The following is an 18,852-nucleotide window of genomic DNA, read 5'->3' on the forward strand; positions in this document are numbered from 1 at the left end:
TTAGAAATAATTAATGGTGTAAAGACCTTTAGCGATTTGACTTTAGATAGAAATTAGGATTTAGCTCAAAGGACACTCTTACATGCTAACTCAAATTCAGTACTTACAATCTGTTAATGATGGAGAAACCACAGAAATGATTTAAATAACATGAAATGTACTTTAGTATTGCGCTTGTCTCGTTCAACTTGAATCGGGTCCGGCTAACAAAATGTGTGTAGGAACAGGCTGGATGATTTCTTTGCCACTAACCCCACTGTGAATGTGATGGAAGCTAAAGATGCTAACCCATGAGGCCACTGGATCACTCAGACAAACACACCCCAATATCAATATAAAAAGTCCCATCGAGCACCTTAAACACAACTCAATGCAAAAATGGTTTCTTTTTTTTAATAACACTCTACTTTTAACAACCGATTCCTTGTTTTCCATGTTTAGTTGTAATTTCATTTGGGGCTGCACAATATGAACAAAACTTAAAACTAAGCAGTTTCATTAAATCCAAACCAAAATGGTTATTTTAGGCAAATCTTCATCAAAAGTTTAAACGAATTAGAAGCCGCTAAATCAGGATTGAAAAACAAGCCTGAAATAGGACTAAATACAAACCCTTTGCATTTTTTGAGTTCCCAAAATGGCCGCCCCTGATATTGCGATAACTCGGTGTTAGTATATTATGCAGCCCACATTTTATCGATACATTACAATCGGAAAATGGCCGATCGACACACAAATGAGCATACATTGTGCTGTAGTACCATTTGTTGATGTAAATACGTACCGTTATTTATGTTGTTTGTGACGGAGTGTGTTTTTTGTTTTTGGAGTTGTCGTCGTTCAGTGAGAAGCTTGAAAGCGCTCGCTCCGAGTCCGCGCTGAGCCGCGTTTGCACTGAACTCCCTTTGTTTTGACTCGCTTGGTTTTGCACATTGATTTGTATTGTGAATAAAAACAAGACACTGTACCGAGCCGGCCTTCCAGAATTCATTTATATTTCTTATAAACAAAAAGGTGGTCGGAAAATGTTGTACAACGCTTTCAAACGCTGAGGATAAAAGTCTGTTATTTCTTCTTGGCAGCCAGGAGGTTCGGCGCAGACACTTTGACTTTCCCAGGCATGTTTCTGGACAGGTCTGCATCCTACAACACAGATCCATGGTAACTGGACTTTTTTTAGAACAATGTAACAGGCTGCTTACCTTAACGCTTCTGAAGAGGTCCTTTTCTCTGGGAGAAGCCTCTTTAGATTTCATAAAGTTCAACACTGCAGTGCGAGCGGCTGGAGAGGAACAAAGTCTGGGCTTCATTACATTTACATAAACAAGCAGATTTAGTCCCATTTAAAAGCTTTACATTTGTACTTTTTACTTTGAATATGTAAAGGTGGATTATGCAGCTTTTAAGCAATGTATGTCATCTTTCAGTGACCCAGCGGCTGCTTGGGTGATCAGAAGAAGAGCTTTCTATGTATCGCTCCTTTCACAGACATGAGACAGTTTTACGTTCACTCCATCCCCAGCGGTGGTGTAAACTACGTTTGTAGCTTCAGCTCCCCCTGGGGGAGACTGACAGAAGCGCTGTCCCGACTGCGCCAACGGACCCTCTGACACCACCATTCAGTCATGCACACACAGCATTCATCTTGGCCTATTGTACATGTTTTTAGTGGTAGGGGAAACCTACGCACACACGGGGAGAACATATAAACTCCACACAGAAAGGCGCCGTCCAGGTGGGAATCGAACCCGGGACCTTCTAGCTGTGCAGAATGATGCCTTAACTCAGTGTTTCCCAACCAGGGGTACGGGGACCCCTGGGGGTACTCGAGGACCTAGCAGGGGGTACAAAAAACAAAAAACGCTGGAACCACTGCCTTAACTTACCATCCCGCCCTATAAGACGCTCCAGGACCAATTGTTTTTTAGGGTTTCTGGTAGGTTTTCACTGCTTATGGGACGGTCTTCATGGCTACGTAACCAGAAAACCTACCAGAAACTTTAAAAAAAAAACTGAATTAAAATTGATCCTGGAACATCCCAGATGCCACTGGGACAGAAAGGGTTAAACACCCAAACAGCCAAGCTCTGAAACATGAGCGCTAACGACTGCCGCGCTAACGACTGCCGCGCTAACGACTGCTGCGCTAACGTGCCGATACCAGCAGCATCTAAACCTTTTTGGATACCAGAAAAGACAGTTTATTGTTGGTCAGCTTTCTAAGAAATGAGGGATGACTTACTTTTTGTTTCTTTACATATACATTGTTCCAAGTTGTAAATCATAAAATAACAAAAAATATAAATATCTAGGTAGTGGATATTTAGCTTTCATTTGTTCACACTATTGTGTAGCTTGGTCCTAATTCACATCACGAGATCACATTTCCCCAATCTCAACATTAGTGTTAGAGTGTCTGCTCGGGTGGGACGGCCTGCAGGGAAACTTGAGCTTTCATGACACAAATCAGGGTTAGGGGCCAAGAGATATGGTTAGGATTAAGGTCAATTATATTTTAGTGAATGTTACGTGATACAAATTAGGAGCAAGATGCGGCAACATAGGGTAAACAACAATCCACTAAATATCCACTAAACATATATTGCGATTGTTTTCTGAGTCCTCACTCACCTTTGCCTTTCTTTTGCGCCCCTGGGGTGAGCTTGACTTTGTGTCTGAGCAGAGCAGAAACAGGTTTAGTGCCGTGTGCGGACCATGCAGTGTGTTCCAGTAGAATATTAGAATATAGTGGTGTACTTGTAGTTGGTGAGGGCGGTGTACGGGGCGCAGACTGGGACGGCGAACAGGAGCACGTCTTCAGGGTGAGGCTGCCCGCTCAGGGAGGTCAGGAGAGTCTCTGCCTCCTGCAACAAATAACACAAGACTGGGTTCATCTCACCTGAGGCTTTTATTTACAACAAGAACAAAAGCTACCTCTGCTCCTGGGTTGTCCTGATCCACGTCGTCGTCCTGAAACAAAACACCGGCGCTGGTCAGTTCTGAATGTCTGTGGGACTGTCCTGGATTTTCACACAGTCTTTACGGTCTCACTTACGTGGAACAATATTTCAAGAGTACGCTGTTGATAAGTAGGTTGAAAAAGTGACCAAAAAGTGAAAAAAAGCGATAAAAATGTGCCAAACGTGATGAAAATCCAACGTTTAGATCAGTTTTGTAGGTCTTAGCTTTCAAATGAGGCGTTATGCTGGCCTAATAGGCTGTGACCTTTTAGATTTGGGTGATGCTGAACTGTAGAAAGTGTGCTTGGTTCAGATGGGGGTTAAGAGGTTAAACATGGGCAAAGTGGAAAATGCCATTATGATCTAAAACAGCTGAAATAAAACATCCTGTAGTTTCACTTCCTGATCCTCCACATCAGCCGCAATAAGCCCCTCCCACCACCCCTGTTGTTTCAATTTTAAAAAAAGTCAGTGTGGCTTGTGTGGTGTTTTTAATCAGGACCTCAGGAGAACGGCCACTGGAGAAGATTCAAAGATTACGCAAAGATGTGCTAGCTACGCTCAACAAAAATGAATACGCAACACTTTTGTATTTGCTTTGAAATGACTCACCTTGTCGTCCTGCTCCGTCTCTGGCTTGTCCTTGTCCCCTGTCCCTGCGGCCTGTCCGTCCTCTGCCGTCTGCGTCCTCACCATGCTGTCCCCTCCTCTGGCTTTAGGGGGCGCTCTCTGAGGCTGCTTCGGAGGGCCTTTCTTCACCGCCTCGTCTTTGCCCTTCTTCCCTTTCTTCCCCTTGTCCTTCTCCTCCTTGTTCCCGGCGGACTGTGGACACATTCACGTCTCCTCATCTTTGGAACAGTCGGGTTCACTTACAGGTCTTAAAGCAGGTCTTAAAGCTCACCCCCAGCAGCTGCATCCGGAGCTCCCGGTCCTCCTCGTCCTGGTCCTTGTACTTCTCTTTGATCTTCTTCAGCTTGTTCTGCACAGGCACACATTTTTACAACAGAGGCACAAACACAACAGCAACAAACAAACTTAAAGGCCCTATACCTGATTTGATTACGAACAATGAAAGAGGAGGTGTCCGAGCTCATTCTTAAAGGAATAGGCCAGCGTTTTTACATACTGAGATATGTTCTTACCTAACCTTAGTCGAGTTAATATATCCCCGTCTGGTCTTTGTCCGTGCGCTCACACATACGCAGCCTCTCCCACATGTCATATAGTAACTCCTAAAGGTTATTGACGGAAGTGAGCGGGGAAGTCTTTAGGAGTTACTGCGCGGACGCTGTGCTCCTGTATCATTACGCCTCACAATATAGTTCCCCTTTTTATCTGCTTATAAAATGTTACATTTCTGTGTAAATATACTTCGCATGAAAACACTTCACGTAACTTTATTTAAATAGGGAACACGTGGAAGAGCTTGGTAGCTTCTATCGTGAGCTTTTTTGGAGCTATGTGACATGTGGGAGAGGCTGCGTATGTGTGAGCGCACGGACAAAGACCAGACGGGGATATATTAACTCCACTAAGGTTAGGTAAGAACATATCTCAGTATGTAAAACGCTGGCCTATTCCTTTAACCTTCCTCACATATTCGTGGCATCCCAATTCCTTACAGGGAGGAGTGTTTATAGGCAAACTTCCCAACTTCAGGGTCACTTTTTAGGGTCAGTCACAGAAATACTAGAAAACTCACCAGAAACTTCATGAAATTGATACGAAATGCTTTATAATTAGATGGACAGTATTTTTTCCCACATATGTTGGGTCTACACTACACTAGAGGACAAAACTCATTTTTGTTCCGTCAATCAGGTCCATTTTTTTTTTACCCCAATGGGGTCCTCATGGAGCTGACATTGCAGTAATAGCACCCCCTGGTGGCCAGGAGCGACTCTCCAAAGGACACTTAGTAAACGGATTCCAGTGTTTCCTTAAAGAGGGGTATTCTGCAAAATGGACTTTTTCAAGCTTTCCATCCTGTTATTCTGTCACTCCCTCATTAAAAACATGGCTGAAGTGTTGCCTTGGCACATTCACGTATTTCTGAGTAATCTGTAAAAACTCTGATGGCGGCCATTTTAGGGATAGGTTTGCCTGAGTCCTCCTAGGAACGCCCCCACCTCCTGGAGACGCCTCCGAGCTTTGGTCACCAGCCGAGTAACCAACCACTGCTCCTCAGCAGAACCCCCTCCCCACTGATGCCACAGACAGCGTGTGGAGGGGGCGTGTCTAAAGGCTCAGAGGTTCTTAAAGAGACAGAGGCCTATTTCAAGACATTCACTAAAGCCATTTTGAGAGAGACATTTTATACAAGGCAGTTATTCTACTTTACTGCATTTACAGACCAACAGAAGGTTTGTCATCATTGTAGTGGGATATAGACTGGTGCTATGGGACTGACAAAAGCAGAACACCCCCTCTTTAACTCTTCTTAAACACTGCTTAAAGAAGCTTTTAGATTTGGGTAAAGCTGAACTGGAGTAAAGCTCGGTTGAGGTGGGGCTTAGAAAGGTGTGTTTTCAATTTCACACTCAGGTTTTGGATTTCTCTCGGCTTTTCCAAAGGCTCGGTCCCCCCTGGCTCGGCGCTTGGTGGTGGGAACATGGAGACACTGGATGACCTGAGGGTGCGGGTGGAGGGTTTCCAGCAGGTATAATGGAGTGTGACCAGTGATGCATTTGTGAGTGAGGAGCAGGATTTTGTACTCGATCTGAGCAGAAACCAGAAGCCAGTGCAGTGACAACAGACTGTGAAATAACAGTGGTACCTTCTGTCCTCTCTTGAGCGGCTGCTGGGACGGCCCTCCTCCTCCTCCTCCTCCTCCTCCTCCTCCTCCTCCTCTAGGCTCGGCCGGGCGCTCCGCAGCTGAACTCTCACTCCTCTCTGTCCCCTCTGTGTCGTCATCACCATCCTGTCTCTGCTTCTTCTTCTTGTCTTCTCTACACACAAACATGAGAGTAACTGTTCTCTCGCCTTCCAATACGAGTATACATGACGTGCCGGCCTCACCTCCTCTGTTTGGCCGTCATGTGCTTCCTCGCTTGGGAGTCACTTTCCCCCTGAAAGAATCAAGCTGAATCATTGCAATACTTCAAACCCCCAAATCTGACCTTACCTTAGGCACTGCTTCTAATTTAAAGTTTGGGTTTGGCACATTTCTGAAAAAAACAACAACAAAAAACACAGCCTATTACCGGTATTCCCCCAAGTTTTTATTACTAATATTTTCCGTATATTGGAAACAAATCTTTTCCACAATTTCCCAAATTTTTTTCCTGCATTTTTGACACAATTTTCCCCACATTTCTTGGTGGAGGTTAAGAGAGGTACCCAGCTCTACACTGAGGAACATGGAAGCAAAGGCCATTGGCTGTGACTCTGTACCTGTTGGGCTGCAGATGCGTCAGGGAGATGGTGGTGTCTGGAAAGCTGAACTCCTCCACCTCCTCTGTCCTGGTTTTGTCCCACTCTTTCTCCCTGTCCTCTTCCTCCTCCTCCTGGTCCTCTTCCTCTTGGACAGGGTCACCTCCGGAGTCGTCCTGTTCGGTTTTGGTCTGTGCGTCCTTACTGTCAGCCTCTTGGTCCTCTCCTTGTTCTTCATTACTGCTGTCCTCGCCTGCGACGCCAACAACAGTACAATCCCATCAGCGCTTGAGGAATGAGGAATAGTCTACAAATGGTGACATGGAGGAGGTTCAACTTTGGGCCCTCACTATGCAGCTTAAAGGAGAGAGATTCTGCAGAAAGGGCTTGTGAGCGTTTAAGATGGTTAGGGTTTTTTTCTGGCGTAGAACTTGGAGTGGTTTTATGATTTCTTCGGATGTCGAGGAGAAGCCCCATTTTGAAGTTTCCAAGCAATGGCACAATACAATATAAGTCTGTGATATCTTTAGGGCCAAAATGCTCTTATTTGTGCTCGGCATTTTACCAACGAATTCTTCAAGCAAGGACTTTTTCGACTGCCGAAAATAGGCAGTTTGTGTAAAACCTGACACAGTTCCAAGGTAAGACATGAGTGAAACTACAGCATTTGGGTCATATACGGTAATATACAGGTGAAAGTCAGAAAATGTGAATATCGTTAAAAAGTTCATTCATTTCTGTTTCGATTGAAACTGTGAAACTAATACAGGACAGACTCATTACATGCAAAATGACATATGTTTAGCCTTTGTTTGTTTTCACTTTGATTATCATGGCTCAGCTTTTAAAAACCTCAAATTAAAAAATCATTCATCATTCATCATCAGCATGACATATGTCACTTTGCATGTAATGAGTCTATATCATATATTAGTATCACATTTTAAGTTGAATGAACCTTTGAATGATGTTCTAATTTTCTGAGTTTCACCTGAAATGTGCATTGAGAGGCTAGAAGCTTCAGTAACTACGTCTCATTCTAAAAATAAGCTAAACTTGACCTAATCAACACCATCAGTCCTCTCCTCATGAAACAGGGCAGAGCTTTATTCTCGGTCATGTGTGTTGTTTTACATTCTGGTTGTGCCACAGTTTGAAGTTGGTTTGGGAGAGACATTTTAGCACTGACAGTGTTTTGGTGACAACTTTACTGACGTTTCCTAAAAGGGACAAGATGCAAGTTGGTCATTTTTACACTCACTACTGCCACCTCAGGTCTTACGTGTAACTGCAGCTTCTATATTAAGCTCGTGCATGACGGCACTTCAGACCTGAGTAACAGCTTTCTGAGCGACAGTGCAGGATTTCAGAGGCAGTTGTGGTGAACAGGTCTGAGCTCGTTCTACACATGAGGACATGGAGGGGGAGGAAAATACATCATTTTAACATTTTTAAACTCTGTATAGTCCCTTTAAGGGTAGTTCATGAAATGGGCAGCGTTTCAGAAAAAAAACAAAGGTAAAATAAAAAATATTCACATATATGTCTATAGTTGAGTTTGAAGGTGTAAAATAGAGGCCCTTTTATGTTTGAATTGTTCATTAAACCACTGGGTCTCAGGCTCTCATGTGTTGACGTCCATACCAACAAGCTCCTCCTCCATCTCCAGCAGCTCCTCCGTCCTAGATGAGACCTCCTCCAGATCTTCCTCCACCGTCTTCACCTTCCGCTCCCCGCGGTGCCGAGACACGCTTTCATCATCCACCTGTGTGGGGGAGGGAAGTCCAAACGGGTTCACAATGACGGCAGATTCTAGTGACTTATTTTACTGACTGGCTTTACATACACACACACACAGCACACGAGCTTTTCTACTCTGAAATGTCAAACACCAACAAAAGTCAAGAACACGGTCACAGTTTACCTTGAAGAGGAAAGCAAAGCCCATGATCAGGTAAGACGGAGGGAGAAAGTTTTTCTTTCCTGCCAAACAAAATAACAAACGTATGAGGTACTGAACATGGACACATTTACAGAATGCAGAGAGGATAACCTGACCTCTGATCATGAAGCTCCCAGTGGTCAGATACTCTCCTGTGGGCGCGGTCTTCGACACCTGGCGGAGAGTGAACAGGGTCAGTAATATATAATAACATTTTTATCATCGACAAATCGCTTGCATGGAAACTGGAGGCTGCACTAACAGTTGCGCTGGGATTGTGGAAGTGAGAGTCCATACATTTATTTCCACACTGGCTTGAGTTATAGGATTTAGCAACAGTAAGAGAGGGGTTCATTCCGCTTTCTGATTGGATAATTCAATATGCTTTGCTAATGGCCTGGACTATAGCGATGCAAGCTCACATTTCTGATGATTTGTGATGCTTAAAGAGGAGGAGTTGTCGATCAGAGATGTTGGAGGCGGACGTACCTGGTGATGGTGGACCCACCAGGCGCTGGTGATGATCTTGGCGTCCCAGGCCGCGCTGTAGCATATGGCCATGGTGCCCGCCTCGGTCAGGCTGCGAGGGGGCACGGGCTCTCCTGAGGGGCAAGGACATTAGAATAACGGACAGTGTGGGACAGGTCTAGGAGGGAGAATAAACCTCCATTTCACCTGTGGGGTTTTTGATGACACAGCTGGTGGCTCCGTGAAGGTCAGCGTGGACGTAAATATCACCTGGGAAAAGATAGAATATTTCAGTCCAGTTGAGTCTAACATTTAGCCCGTGTACTGTATCTGCACAGGATCATTTGATGCCAGTGATGTCAGACTCTTTCCATTCCTGGATGGTTTATTTAACTGTACTTTGATGTGTTCAAAGCTTTGGAAATCTTTTTCTAACCTAACTCAGCTTTATACTTTATACTCCTGTCTGTGTTCTTGGACTTCATGATGCTTCTGCTCCACAATAGTCTCTAACAGACCTGAGACCATCACAGAGCAGCTGTATCTGAACTGACATTAGATCACACACAGGTAGACTCTATGAGGTCAAAGGTCAACATGTGATCAAGTGGTTGCACTAAAAGGAAAGGGGTATAGATACTTTTGCACATCACACTTTTCAGATTCCATTCCTAAAAAAAATGTGCAAATCATGCATAAATTTAATTTCACTTCACGATTGTGTGTCACTTAATGTGTGTCTTAATAGTGTGTGTCTTAATTTCAACTAAACATATTTATTTTTGTGGACCAAAGCATGGCCAAATATTAAAAAGTTAAAGGGGTACCGATACTTTTTCAACCCACTGTAATTTTCCCTTAGACCATTTTGACTCGGTTAATTTCATAAAGAGCAGTATAGACAGCTATGATTTTGGAGTGACATATATTACTCTAATTAGGTGTAAAACAGCAGGAGATTAAGATAAAGGTTGGTTAAGATAAACAGTTTGGACCTGGAAGTAGCCTGGTTATTGTGTGTCACAATAAGCCAATATACATGTGTTTAGTATTTAGTTAGACTAAAGAACAGCAGAGTGTGACTCACCAGCTCTGAGGTAGCGCTTGACGATCATCTCGTTCTGCTGCTGGTCTCTCCCTGCGATCACCAGGTAGTTCTCGGAGCTGATGAACCACAGGAACTTCTCAAACCTGCCAGCAGAGGGCCACAGTGAGGGGAGAGGCAGAAGTACAAGCACAAGTACAAGCGCAGCACACACAAAGAGTGTCTCACCAGTAAACCTTCCGCGCCTTCTGAATGGTGGTCACAGTCTGCACTTCTTTCAGCGTCTGATGGGTTTTCTTCTCCGCCGATTTCATCGCCTGGAAACGAAAGACAACAAGTAACAATAAGACAAAATTATATATATGTATGTATATATATATATATCTTAGGGCTGTAAAAATATGTGGTACAACAGGTAGTGCCTATGCAGGATCAGGATCACTATTTCACGCCTCAAGTTAATATCTCATGTCACCACTTTTTCTTTCACTCTCACTCATGTCCCTTCCTGGGCTCCGTAGCCTTGTGCCTGTTACACGTAGATGTGTGTGCATGATCCTCACCTTATCTGCAGCTTCTATGGTTTTCTTCTCCTTCTTCTGGGCAGTCCGTTTGAAATCATAGTACCTGGTGGTGTCATGAACAAACTCAGTCAATAAGCGTATTCAAAAACACTGGCTGTTCATTGCAGCTTATGGTCTGTGATCCTGCACCAATGAAACTATACTGAGATATTATCTCCACTTTGTTGCAGTGCAGTGAAAGAAAAAAAACAAACATATTTTACAGTTTGCATACACTAAAAATAAAAACAGGACAGTAACACAGGAGAGGATTTAAAGTGCTCTTTAGGATTGGAAAAATATATTGATGACACATAGTTATCACTCATAGTTAGTGATTGTGTTTACTTATTTTCAAAAAAAGATCAAATCAAAAATCCATAACGATCAACATGGGGAAAATACCTTTTTCTCCCCATAATTGCCCGGCCCTAGTACAGACACAAGTGGCTCTTCCTCTGAAGCTCACGGGAAACATCCACATGAAAAACGTACTTCTTAGCGTTGGCGTACGCCGACAGGCTGAGGTCCACGTCCACCAGCGCGGGCTTGTTCTTCTGAGGCCTCTTCTGCGCTTTGTGTTTGCCTTTCTTCCCTTTGTCCTCTATGACCTCCTCCTCGTCTTCCTCTTCCTCGTTGACGTACGGGTTCCTACAGACCACAGCAGTTGAGTAGCACGTACGGGTGAACGACAGCATGTGTATGTGTGGTGGTCTGACTTGAGCAGCATGGTGATGTGGTTGGTCTGTAGCTTCAGCTCTTTGATGGCACAGGCCACGGGGTCTCCAGCCTCCTGGGCCTCCTTCACGATGAGCCCGATCTCAGTCCAGTCCACCTGGTTGGCCAGAGCACTGCGCACCACCTGTAAGGCCCGCTCCACCACGGGCAGGTTCATCTCCACCAGCTCCCCCTTCAGGCGGTCCACCTCCTGCAAACAAGGTTCATCCTTTATTCAGTCTGTCTTTATTTGTGATATGTACAGTTGAGTTGCTTCTGTTGGTATTGTTGAGGTATAAGTGTTATTTCCTACTTAACCCCCACCTTCACAAAGCATATCTTCTCCAGTTTTACCCAAAAATAAATATGGAAAATGCTTCTCAACTGAAGTGCTTACTTTCATTGCTAAAGTCTTGAATCAGGCTCTGGAGCACTGTGGAGGCCAGGCCTCTCTTGTAATGGTAAATGGACTCAACTTCCATAGCGATTTTCTACCTTTATCAGGCCCAAAACGCAATGACACAGGTTCTGGACAATGCTTAAAGCGGTTTTACTCATACGCCTTACAACATGTATTGTCACTAACTTTATATGCGTTTGTGTGAGCCCGGGTTGCTACTGAAGGCCCTGAAAGAAACCCTATGATATGATAAAATAGAGATACATCGGGCCGATATTTGGGGATTTTACTATATCAACCATCGGCCGATCAAGCGCAGATAAAAGCCGATATCAAATCCCGTTTGTTGCATTGGAAAGAGTGAAGTCAGGGCTTTGAAAGGAGTCCTTCCACAACTTCCTAGGCCTCAGGGACAGAGAAACATTGCAATGAAAAGTGGTAAGCTCCAAGTTTCTTTAAATACAAATTTTACCAACAAAACCCCAGCCAATATAGACATGCTGTACATTTTGAAGCACAGAGCCTGGAGAATTAGTTTTAACCTTCGCAATTGTATTTTTAATCTCCGCGCAAAATGCCGTGGTTAGCAACAGCATGCTAATGCTATCGGCAACCAATGAAAGCTGGGACAGAAACTATGATTCAATCACCTAAAGTAGTCAAAGAAAACCGGCCACTGCTGAAGTGGCCAAGTATTTATGTTTTTACAGGACCAGACAATTGGAAAAATCTGACAAAGATTTCGGTCACAAATATCGGCCAAGCATATCGGCATCGGCCAAAAAAATCCCCCAAAATCAGCATCGGCCTTAGAAAAACTCATATCGGTCTTTTCATATTGAGTATTTTCATAGGTGTAAACTCTTAATAATGAAATGATATTGATGGTGGTCGTCATTGTAGTTTGGGAAAGACAAATGAAAAGCTCTAAGTGACTAATCTTTCTGATGTTATTTGTGTGCCGCTCTGAGGCTTGGCCGTCCGTTTGTGCTGCCTGGAGACCTCTCTGTGGACATGTTAAGTTGGTCCCACAGGGAGGAGCCTCTGCAGTCAGGACACCGAGGAACACGAGAGGCTCAGGAATGACTTATTATCAGCGGGCCAAAGGGGCTGTGTGGAAAGAATTTGGTTGATTTGTACAAGCAACTACCTCCTGCAGGGGGGCAGCAGACAGCGCTTGGGTTCCACACAGCGGTGTCTCGTCTAAGATAGTAACGTGTCCGAGAGCATAAAGCACGAGATGGAGCAGTCAGTGCATCTCCTGCTTTCAGCCACTTTTCATTTGAGAACAATCCGCCTCTTATTTTCGGTTTTATAGTTAGTTACGCTGGGTTTGTGGAGTGAAGAGTAAACAATGCCATCACACGTCACATTCCACTGTATGAGCCCATTTAATTACTAAGTCTGTGTCCACTCCACTCACAGACGGGCCTGGAGCAGGAACAGGGGCGGAGCTAACACAGGCACAGAGGGGCTAGGGGAAGCACTAACTCAGGATTTGGACTGTAAATAAAAAGGTACATGCATGAGACTAGTACCAGGTGTAAATGTGTGGGTGTTGCTATAATGAACAACAGTTTCACCATCCAACAACAACACAAAAAGAAAATGTTCTGCTCTTTTTCATTTCTAAGCTTGATTATAAACTCTCTGCTAAATCTGAAAATGAAGAGCCATTTCTGAGCCAAATGAGCCGACCCCAAATGACCTGGTTCACCCAAAAGAGTGGAAAATCCCATCGTCCCTACTCTCAGTGGTTCCCAAACTGTGGGACCAGAGGTGAGAGAATGTGAGCATTTGTCATTTTAAAAAGTGGGGGAAAATAATGCAGGGTTAGTGGGTCACACACACTGGGACAGGCGACTGGACCTGTTAGCAGGTTCTAGACATATAGAGAAACTTTTCCTAAACACAAACCCCAGACCTGAGCTTGGTGCAGCGCCTCCAGCCTCTGCACGTGGTCCTTCTTCACATTCTCCAGCTTCTTCAGGGCTTGTTTCTCCTGCTGCAGGGCCTTCATGTCAATCCTCTGGCTCTCCATCTTAGAGAAGAACTCATCCACCGCCTGAAACCACAAGTATCATCCTCATCTTCATCGTCATCACGTCCTGTTTAAAACCTGAGCAGCAGAGTCAACACAAACCTTGTCAAAGGACTCAAACTCCAGGTAAGGGCTGGCTGCATGCTGGGCAAAGAGGAACGGATGGAACTCATCGTACCTGAAAGAACACATACGTGACACTGTGCCTCTGAGCAAGACCATTCACCCGGGTTTAAAAGTGATGTGCACAGCGCTCGTGCACACTTACTGATTTCGATTTCAGGTTTTTAGTTATTTAGATCTGAATCTGTTCAGTTGCTTAATATGCGTAAAGGCATTTAAAACAAAGTATTGGAGTTGCCAATATTCCCCCTTTTACTGCAAATGATTATCGGCTCCAATGATCGTTTATGGTCCGCCTTGACTACAAGATCTCTAATTCAAATCTATTTTAGCTTTGTTTTGGCCTGAATTTTGTATTTTCTAAGGGATGTTTTGACACAATTTGATAAAAAAAAAATAAAAAAAGTACTTTGAAGTACGTGTGGAAATTTTGCAATAACATGATCAAATGAAACCATTTTTCTCCCATGGCACAGCTCTAGTTTAAAGTACTCACGTGAGCAACTCTTCGCTGGGTTTGCCAGGAGTCAGACTGGGCTTCTTTTCCGTCTTCTGAATGATAAAACCCTGACAGAGAAAGTAATGATGTGAGCCTTTAGCCTTCTGTGGCCTCTGAAAACATGTGTCTTACTTTGCCGTTGAAGCTCCACGTCTTCTCCATGTAGACCTCTGCCATCTCCAGAGCTTTAAGGATTGTTGGTGCAACTGAAAGAGACCAGACGTTCAGATGAAGAGCGATGATTCAAGGGTGTAACAAGTTCAATCTCCATGTAAATAAATTGTCTCTAGTAAAGTGCAGTACATTTGTACCTTCTGCATTCAGGCTGGAGTCTACTTTAGCTGAGCCCGACAGTCCCGCTTCTATCAGACAGTGTTCTATCAGGGTGGCTCCATAAGCTGCAAGAGATGAGGTGAATACGGATTAGAAATATACATACAAATGATGTTTAGTCAAAGTGGTAATAGTTTATGATCATCATTTTATCATTTTGCAATTCAGCTTCAGGAAAACGTTGCTCTTGATAAAAAGCAATATTGTGCTTCCCTTTTCATTGATCTGTCAACACTGTGGATCATGCTATTTTAAAGCACAAGCTTCTTTGTGTGGGACAATCTAATCATGTTGTTTCCTGGTTCACTAATTATTTGAATATCCACAAGGGGGTGCCACAGGGTTCAATATTAGGACCCCTGTTGTTCATGTACATTAATAAATTAGGACAAAATGTATCTGACGCTAATATGCATTTTTACACTGATACAACCATTTACTGTTTTGAATTGAACCCTGCTAAAGCTGTAAAATCTCTGCAGAAAGCTTTTTTTGTGGTCCAGCTCACACTTCTGCAGCTAAAACTGGTCCTCCATGCTGAAAAGACGGAAATAATGTTTTCAAACACTGTCCTCTTAGTGTCTACTCTGAGGAAAACGTCATAGAGATGGTTCACACGTACAAATACCTTGGTATTTTGCTTGATGACTCCCTCACTCTCAAGCTCCATATAGACAATATTAAGACAAAACTTAAACTCAAATTGGGCTTTTTCTTTAAAACCGTGTCAAAGATGAATTTCTGCCTCTATTGGGACAGACAAGAAGCATTTACATTAACATTTGTATCTATTTTAGACGACGGAGACCTGCTGTAGATGATGCCTCTGCTCAATGTCTCCATAAGACTGACACAGTTTATCTCCGAGGTTCACTAACTGTAGGGAAAAACAGCTTTTGTTTACATGGAAAATAACTGTATAACGTATTCCATCGAACGCTTTTAAGTCCAGATTGAGACTTGAGATAAAGTCTTTAAATTGTAACTGTTTTTCATTTTATTTGGAGATTTGAAGTTGCACCTGTCTCTTTCGCTGCCTCTTGGCCAGGACTCCCTTGAAGAAGAGGTTTTTAATCTCAATGGGACTTTCCTGGTTAAATACAAAAACAAAACAAATGAATACAGTAACTTACGGAGATGAGGATTCAGCACTCTCTTCACCTGCTCCCCATTCGGCGCCTGGCTCACAATTTCAGTGAGTCTTTATGAAACATAAAACAGTTTCATATCAGAGATGCAAAAAAAGTACAATTTTAATATAACAATAATAATAATAAAAATAATAATAATGTCACAATCGGTTTTGTATAGCGTTTTCTGGACACAAAGACCCTTTACATTGCATTATTCATTCACACCGTACTTGTGGTGGCTGATAGTCTACACACCTCAGCTGCATGCACTGCCTGGCAATGTTCCCTCTATTTTCCCATGGGTCTGAGCAAACACACAAACCCCCTGAGCAAGACGGGACCACAGTGAGCAGAGTGCACCTGTGGCCACACCAGCATGACGGGAGGTCATATTCAGAGGCTTTCCTGTTTTGTGGTTTCACTTTAAAACCTTATTTTGAGCTGGTTTTGCAACTGAATGTTTTTGTTTTATTGTGTACACTCCATAAAGTTATTCTACACTGAATGTAACAACAGTTCCTTTACAAACTCACTGGTTTAAAGACTCTGCCAGCACTTTGGGCCAGACACATCCACTTTCAGCTCCAGTGTCTGAGAGTAAGACACACACTTCGAGCGGTCTTTCCCACGGATTACAGATTGCGTGTTACCAGCTGACACCTGTCACTCCCTTTGCCCAAAGTCACTCTAAATAAGTGCGTCTATCACTCTCAGCTATTCTCAGGTCAGATTTGATTTTGTGCGTGGACCATAGATGTCCTGTGGGAGCCGAGCGCCGCATAGAGGGAACAGTGCTGCTTTGTGTGCCGTCTAAACAAAGCCTACAGGCCAGAATATCCTTGAAAAAAAAAGACTGATATCTGAAGTACAATAGAAGACCTGACACTATGATGGATGGTAAGAGAGGCTTTCGCTCAAATTCCAAAAGGGTGTACCGTTCCAGGCTGATGAGGGGTTCAGGAGGCCGAGCGTTCTCCACAGGGTAACGCTCCCTCACCGCGATCTTCACATCTTCTGCCTCCGCTGTCTCTGCTGTACGGAAGCGCAGCAGGTTCAGAATGGTGTACTCATGGTCTGCCAGGATGATGTTCCCCTGAAAACAGTCAAGGCATTATCATAAAAAATAAAAGAACTTTGAAGGTGTAGTACAATGATAGAAGTTTTACATCAACAGTACAGCGACTCAGAATGTAAAGTTGGACTAAGACCTGACCATTAACAGCCACTTTAAAACAGCGAGTCTCTTCATGGTGATGGAAAGTAAATGCTCCACCCATAAAGCAACTCAGCTTTGTTTGTTTTCCACATGAAAAGTTCCATAATGCGTCTTTAAGATGAATGTTTTGAGACAATTGTAAATTTGCCACAATGACCAGAGATGTCTCACATCCATAAAACAAGACATGCGAATAGCGGTTCTGATCCTACCCTGTCATAGAGCTCCACAATGAGGTGGTACGCCGCTTCGTCGGAGCCAAACTGGAAATCCACAATCCTGTCCATGCCCAGCTGCTTCACCTGGACCAGCCGCCGCGACTTCAGGTGTTTGCGGCACTGACGGGCAACAAAAAAGGCTTTGCTCAATTGAACGGACACGTTTCAGTAGAATATTTGGATACCCAGAGGGGAGGCCATTACTTTCATAGCGAACCCCGAAGGCATCATGTTCTTGGGCCATTCGAAGTCTGTGGAGTGGATGCGCGTCCCGGACTCGATCAGCAGAACAGCCTTAGAGTCGGGCCTGAAAAAAGGCACAGAATTAGGGCTGGAGGAGATGAGGAAAAAAGAGCTGAACTTTTACACATTTTCTGCATTTTTATGTTAGCAAAAAAAGTGTGCAATTTACATCCCCTAATGATAATTTGGCGATATATTGTGCAGCCATATTAATCAGTCAAGTCAAACAATTGATTGCTGATTCTTAACTGACTGACAAATAATCTAATCTATTACACCACATGTGTCAAGGTCAAGGCTCCGAGATAATGTGATGTGGCCCTTTGAGGAGCATGAATTCCTGAGCATGTCAAAAAAAGAGTAAGTCTCTGTGCGGAGTCATGGATTCTTAAAGAAATAACCAGTTGGCTCACTCCAGCCACTAGGGGGCAGCTTACATTAAAAACAGGAAAGAATTCCACACGTGTCCAGCAGAGGGCGCTGACATAAGAAGAGGTCAGGAAATAAACAGCATATTATAGCCATGTGCTAAATGGTCAGTCTGCCTCTGGGCGGCTGTGGCTACAGCAGCAACTTACTGCCATCGAATGTGGAATGAATGAATAATGACTTCATGTGGCACTTTGAGAAACAAGTGCTAGAAGTAAGATGTTCTTATTTATGAGGCCACGGTCCTTTACATGTTTTTGTTTTGTTTTTACTGATCTTCATTTGAAAACCTGTAAAAGGAATAGTTCACTGTTTTTCCATACTATATATGTTCTTACCTGAGCTTAGACGAGTTGATGTGTACCTGTCTGGTCTGTGTGTGTGCTAACTTCACCCTGTTGGGAGCTATAGGAAACTGCTGGGAGGGGCCAAATGCTAACAACATCTTTGGTCGTTGTGCGTGACTGAGGGCACACACAAACACCAGACAGGTACGCATCAACTCGTCTAAGCTCAGGTAAGAACAGATCTCAGTGTGGAAAAACGGTGACCTGTTCCTTTAAGAACTTTTTCTAATGTTTAAACTTAAATGAACTTATCCATGTTGTTTTTATTGTTGTCCCGCCTCTGTGAGCAGCTCTCTATAGATCAAATCTAAGATGATGAAGAGTGAGTAAACTGTAAGCAGAAGAGGAGCAGGGGAGTTGTGAGCAGCTCTGTGTAAATAAAAGCCTACTTTTGCAGCCGGATAAGGTACGTCTTGTTGTCGATGTCATACACGTTGTTTACTCTCATGCCAATGTAGCTGCAAAGAAATACATGACATAAATCACACATATGCATACATGTACCCAGGTACAAACATGTTGGTATGAAGCTACATGTATTAGCATCCAAGCTAAAAGTCCAATAACTGTCACTAACTTCGCGTTTATCTCTGCAATGACCGCCCTGATGTCCACCGTGGTGAAGCGGCCCTTCATTGTTCATGTAAGAGAAGTCTACGATAGTTAAACACTTGGTTTATGACTCATGTGTCCTCATTTCTGTCCCTCTTCTGCACCAGAGAAGCAAAACACCAGTGAGCTGCGCATGCGCACACACAGCCTCTACGGAAGGGCACACAGGCCAAAGTGGAAGATCCACACCT

General features: G+C 43.7%; 1 protein-coding gene across 1 annotated transcript; it reads right to left on the reverse strand.

Annotated features, from left to right (window-relative positions):
• Window positions 1-999: 999 nt before the first annotated feature.
• Window positions 1,000-18,780, reverse strand: nemf (nuclear export mediator factor). Its single transcript, XM_079574121.1, has 32 exons — window positions 18,627-18,780; window positions 18,439-18,507; window positions 17,235-17,337; window positions 17,025-17,150; window positions 16,532-16,689; window positions 15,597-15,664; window positions 14,442-14,528; window positions 14,263-14,336; window positions 14,128-14,198; window positions 13,611-13,686; window positions 13,392-13,532; window positions 11,070-11,278; window positions 10,846-11,001; window positions 10,351-10,414; window positions 10,016-10,104; window positions 9,830-9,933; window positions 8,950-9,012; window positions 8,764-8,876; window positions 8,391-8,448; window positions 8,257-8,315; window positions 7,977-8,097; window positions 6,354-6,585; window positions 6,085-6,127; window positions 5,979-6,028; window positions 5,737-5,908; window positions 3,862-3,939; window positions 3,573-3,782; window positions 2,935-2,970; window positions 2,758-2,864; window positions 2,632-2,675; window positions 1,203-1,282; window positions 1,000-1,143 (listed from the first exon to the last, which is right to left on the reverse strand). The coding sequence occupies exons 1-32, from the start codon at window positions 18,683-18,685 to the stop codon at window positions 1,066-1,068; spliced, it is 3,198 nt and encodes a 1,065-aa protein (XP_079430247.1). The 5' UTR covers window positions 18,686-18,780; the 3' UTR covers window positions 1,000-1,065.
• Window positions 18,781-18,852: the final 72 nt, after the last annotated feature.

The sequence above is a fragment of the Gobius niger genome (genome assembly GCF_951799975.1).
Source record: "Gobius niger genome assembly, chromosome: 16".
NCBI lineage: Eukaryota > Metazoa > Chordata > Actinopteri > Gobiiformes > Gobiidae > Gobius > Gobius niger.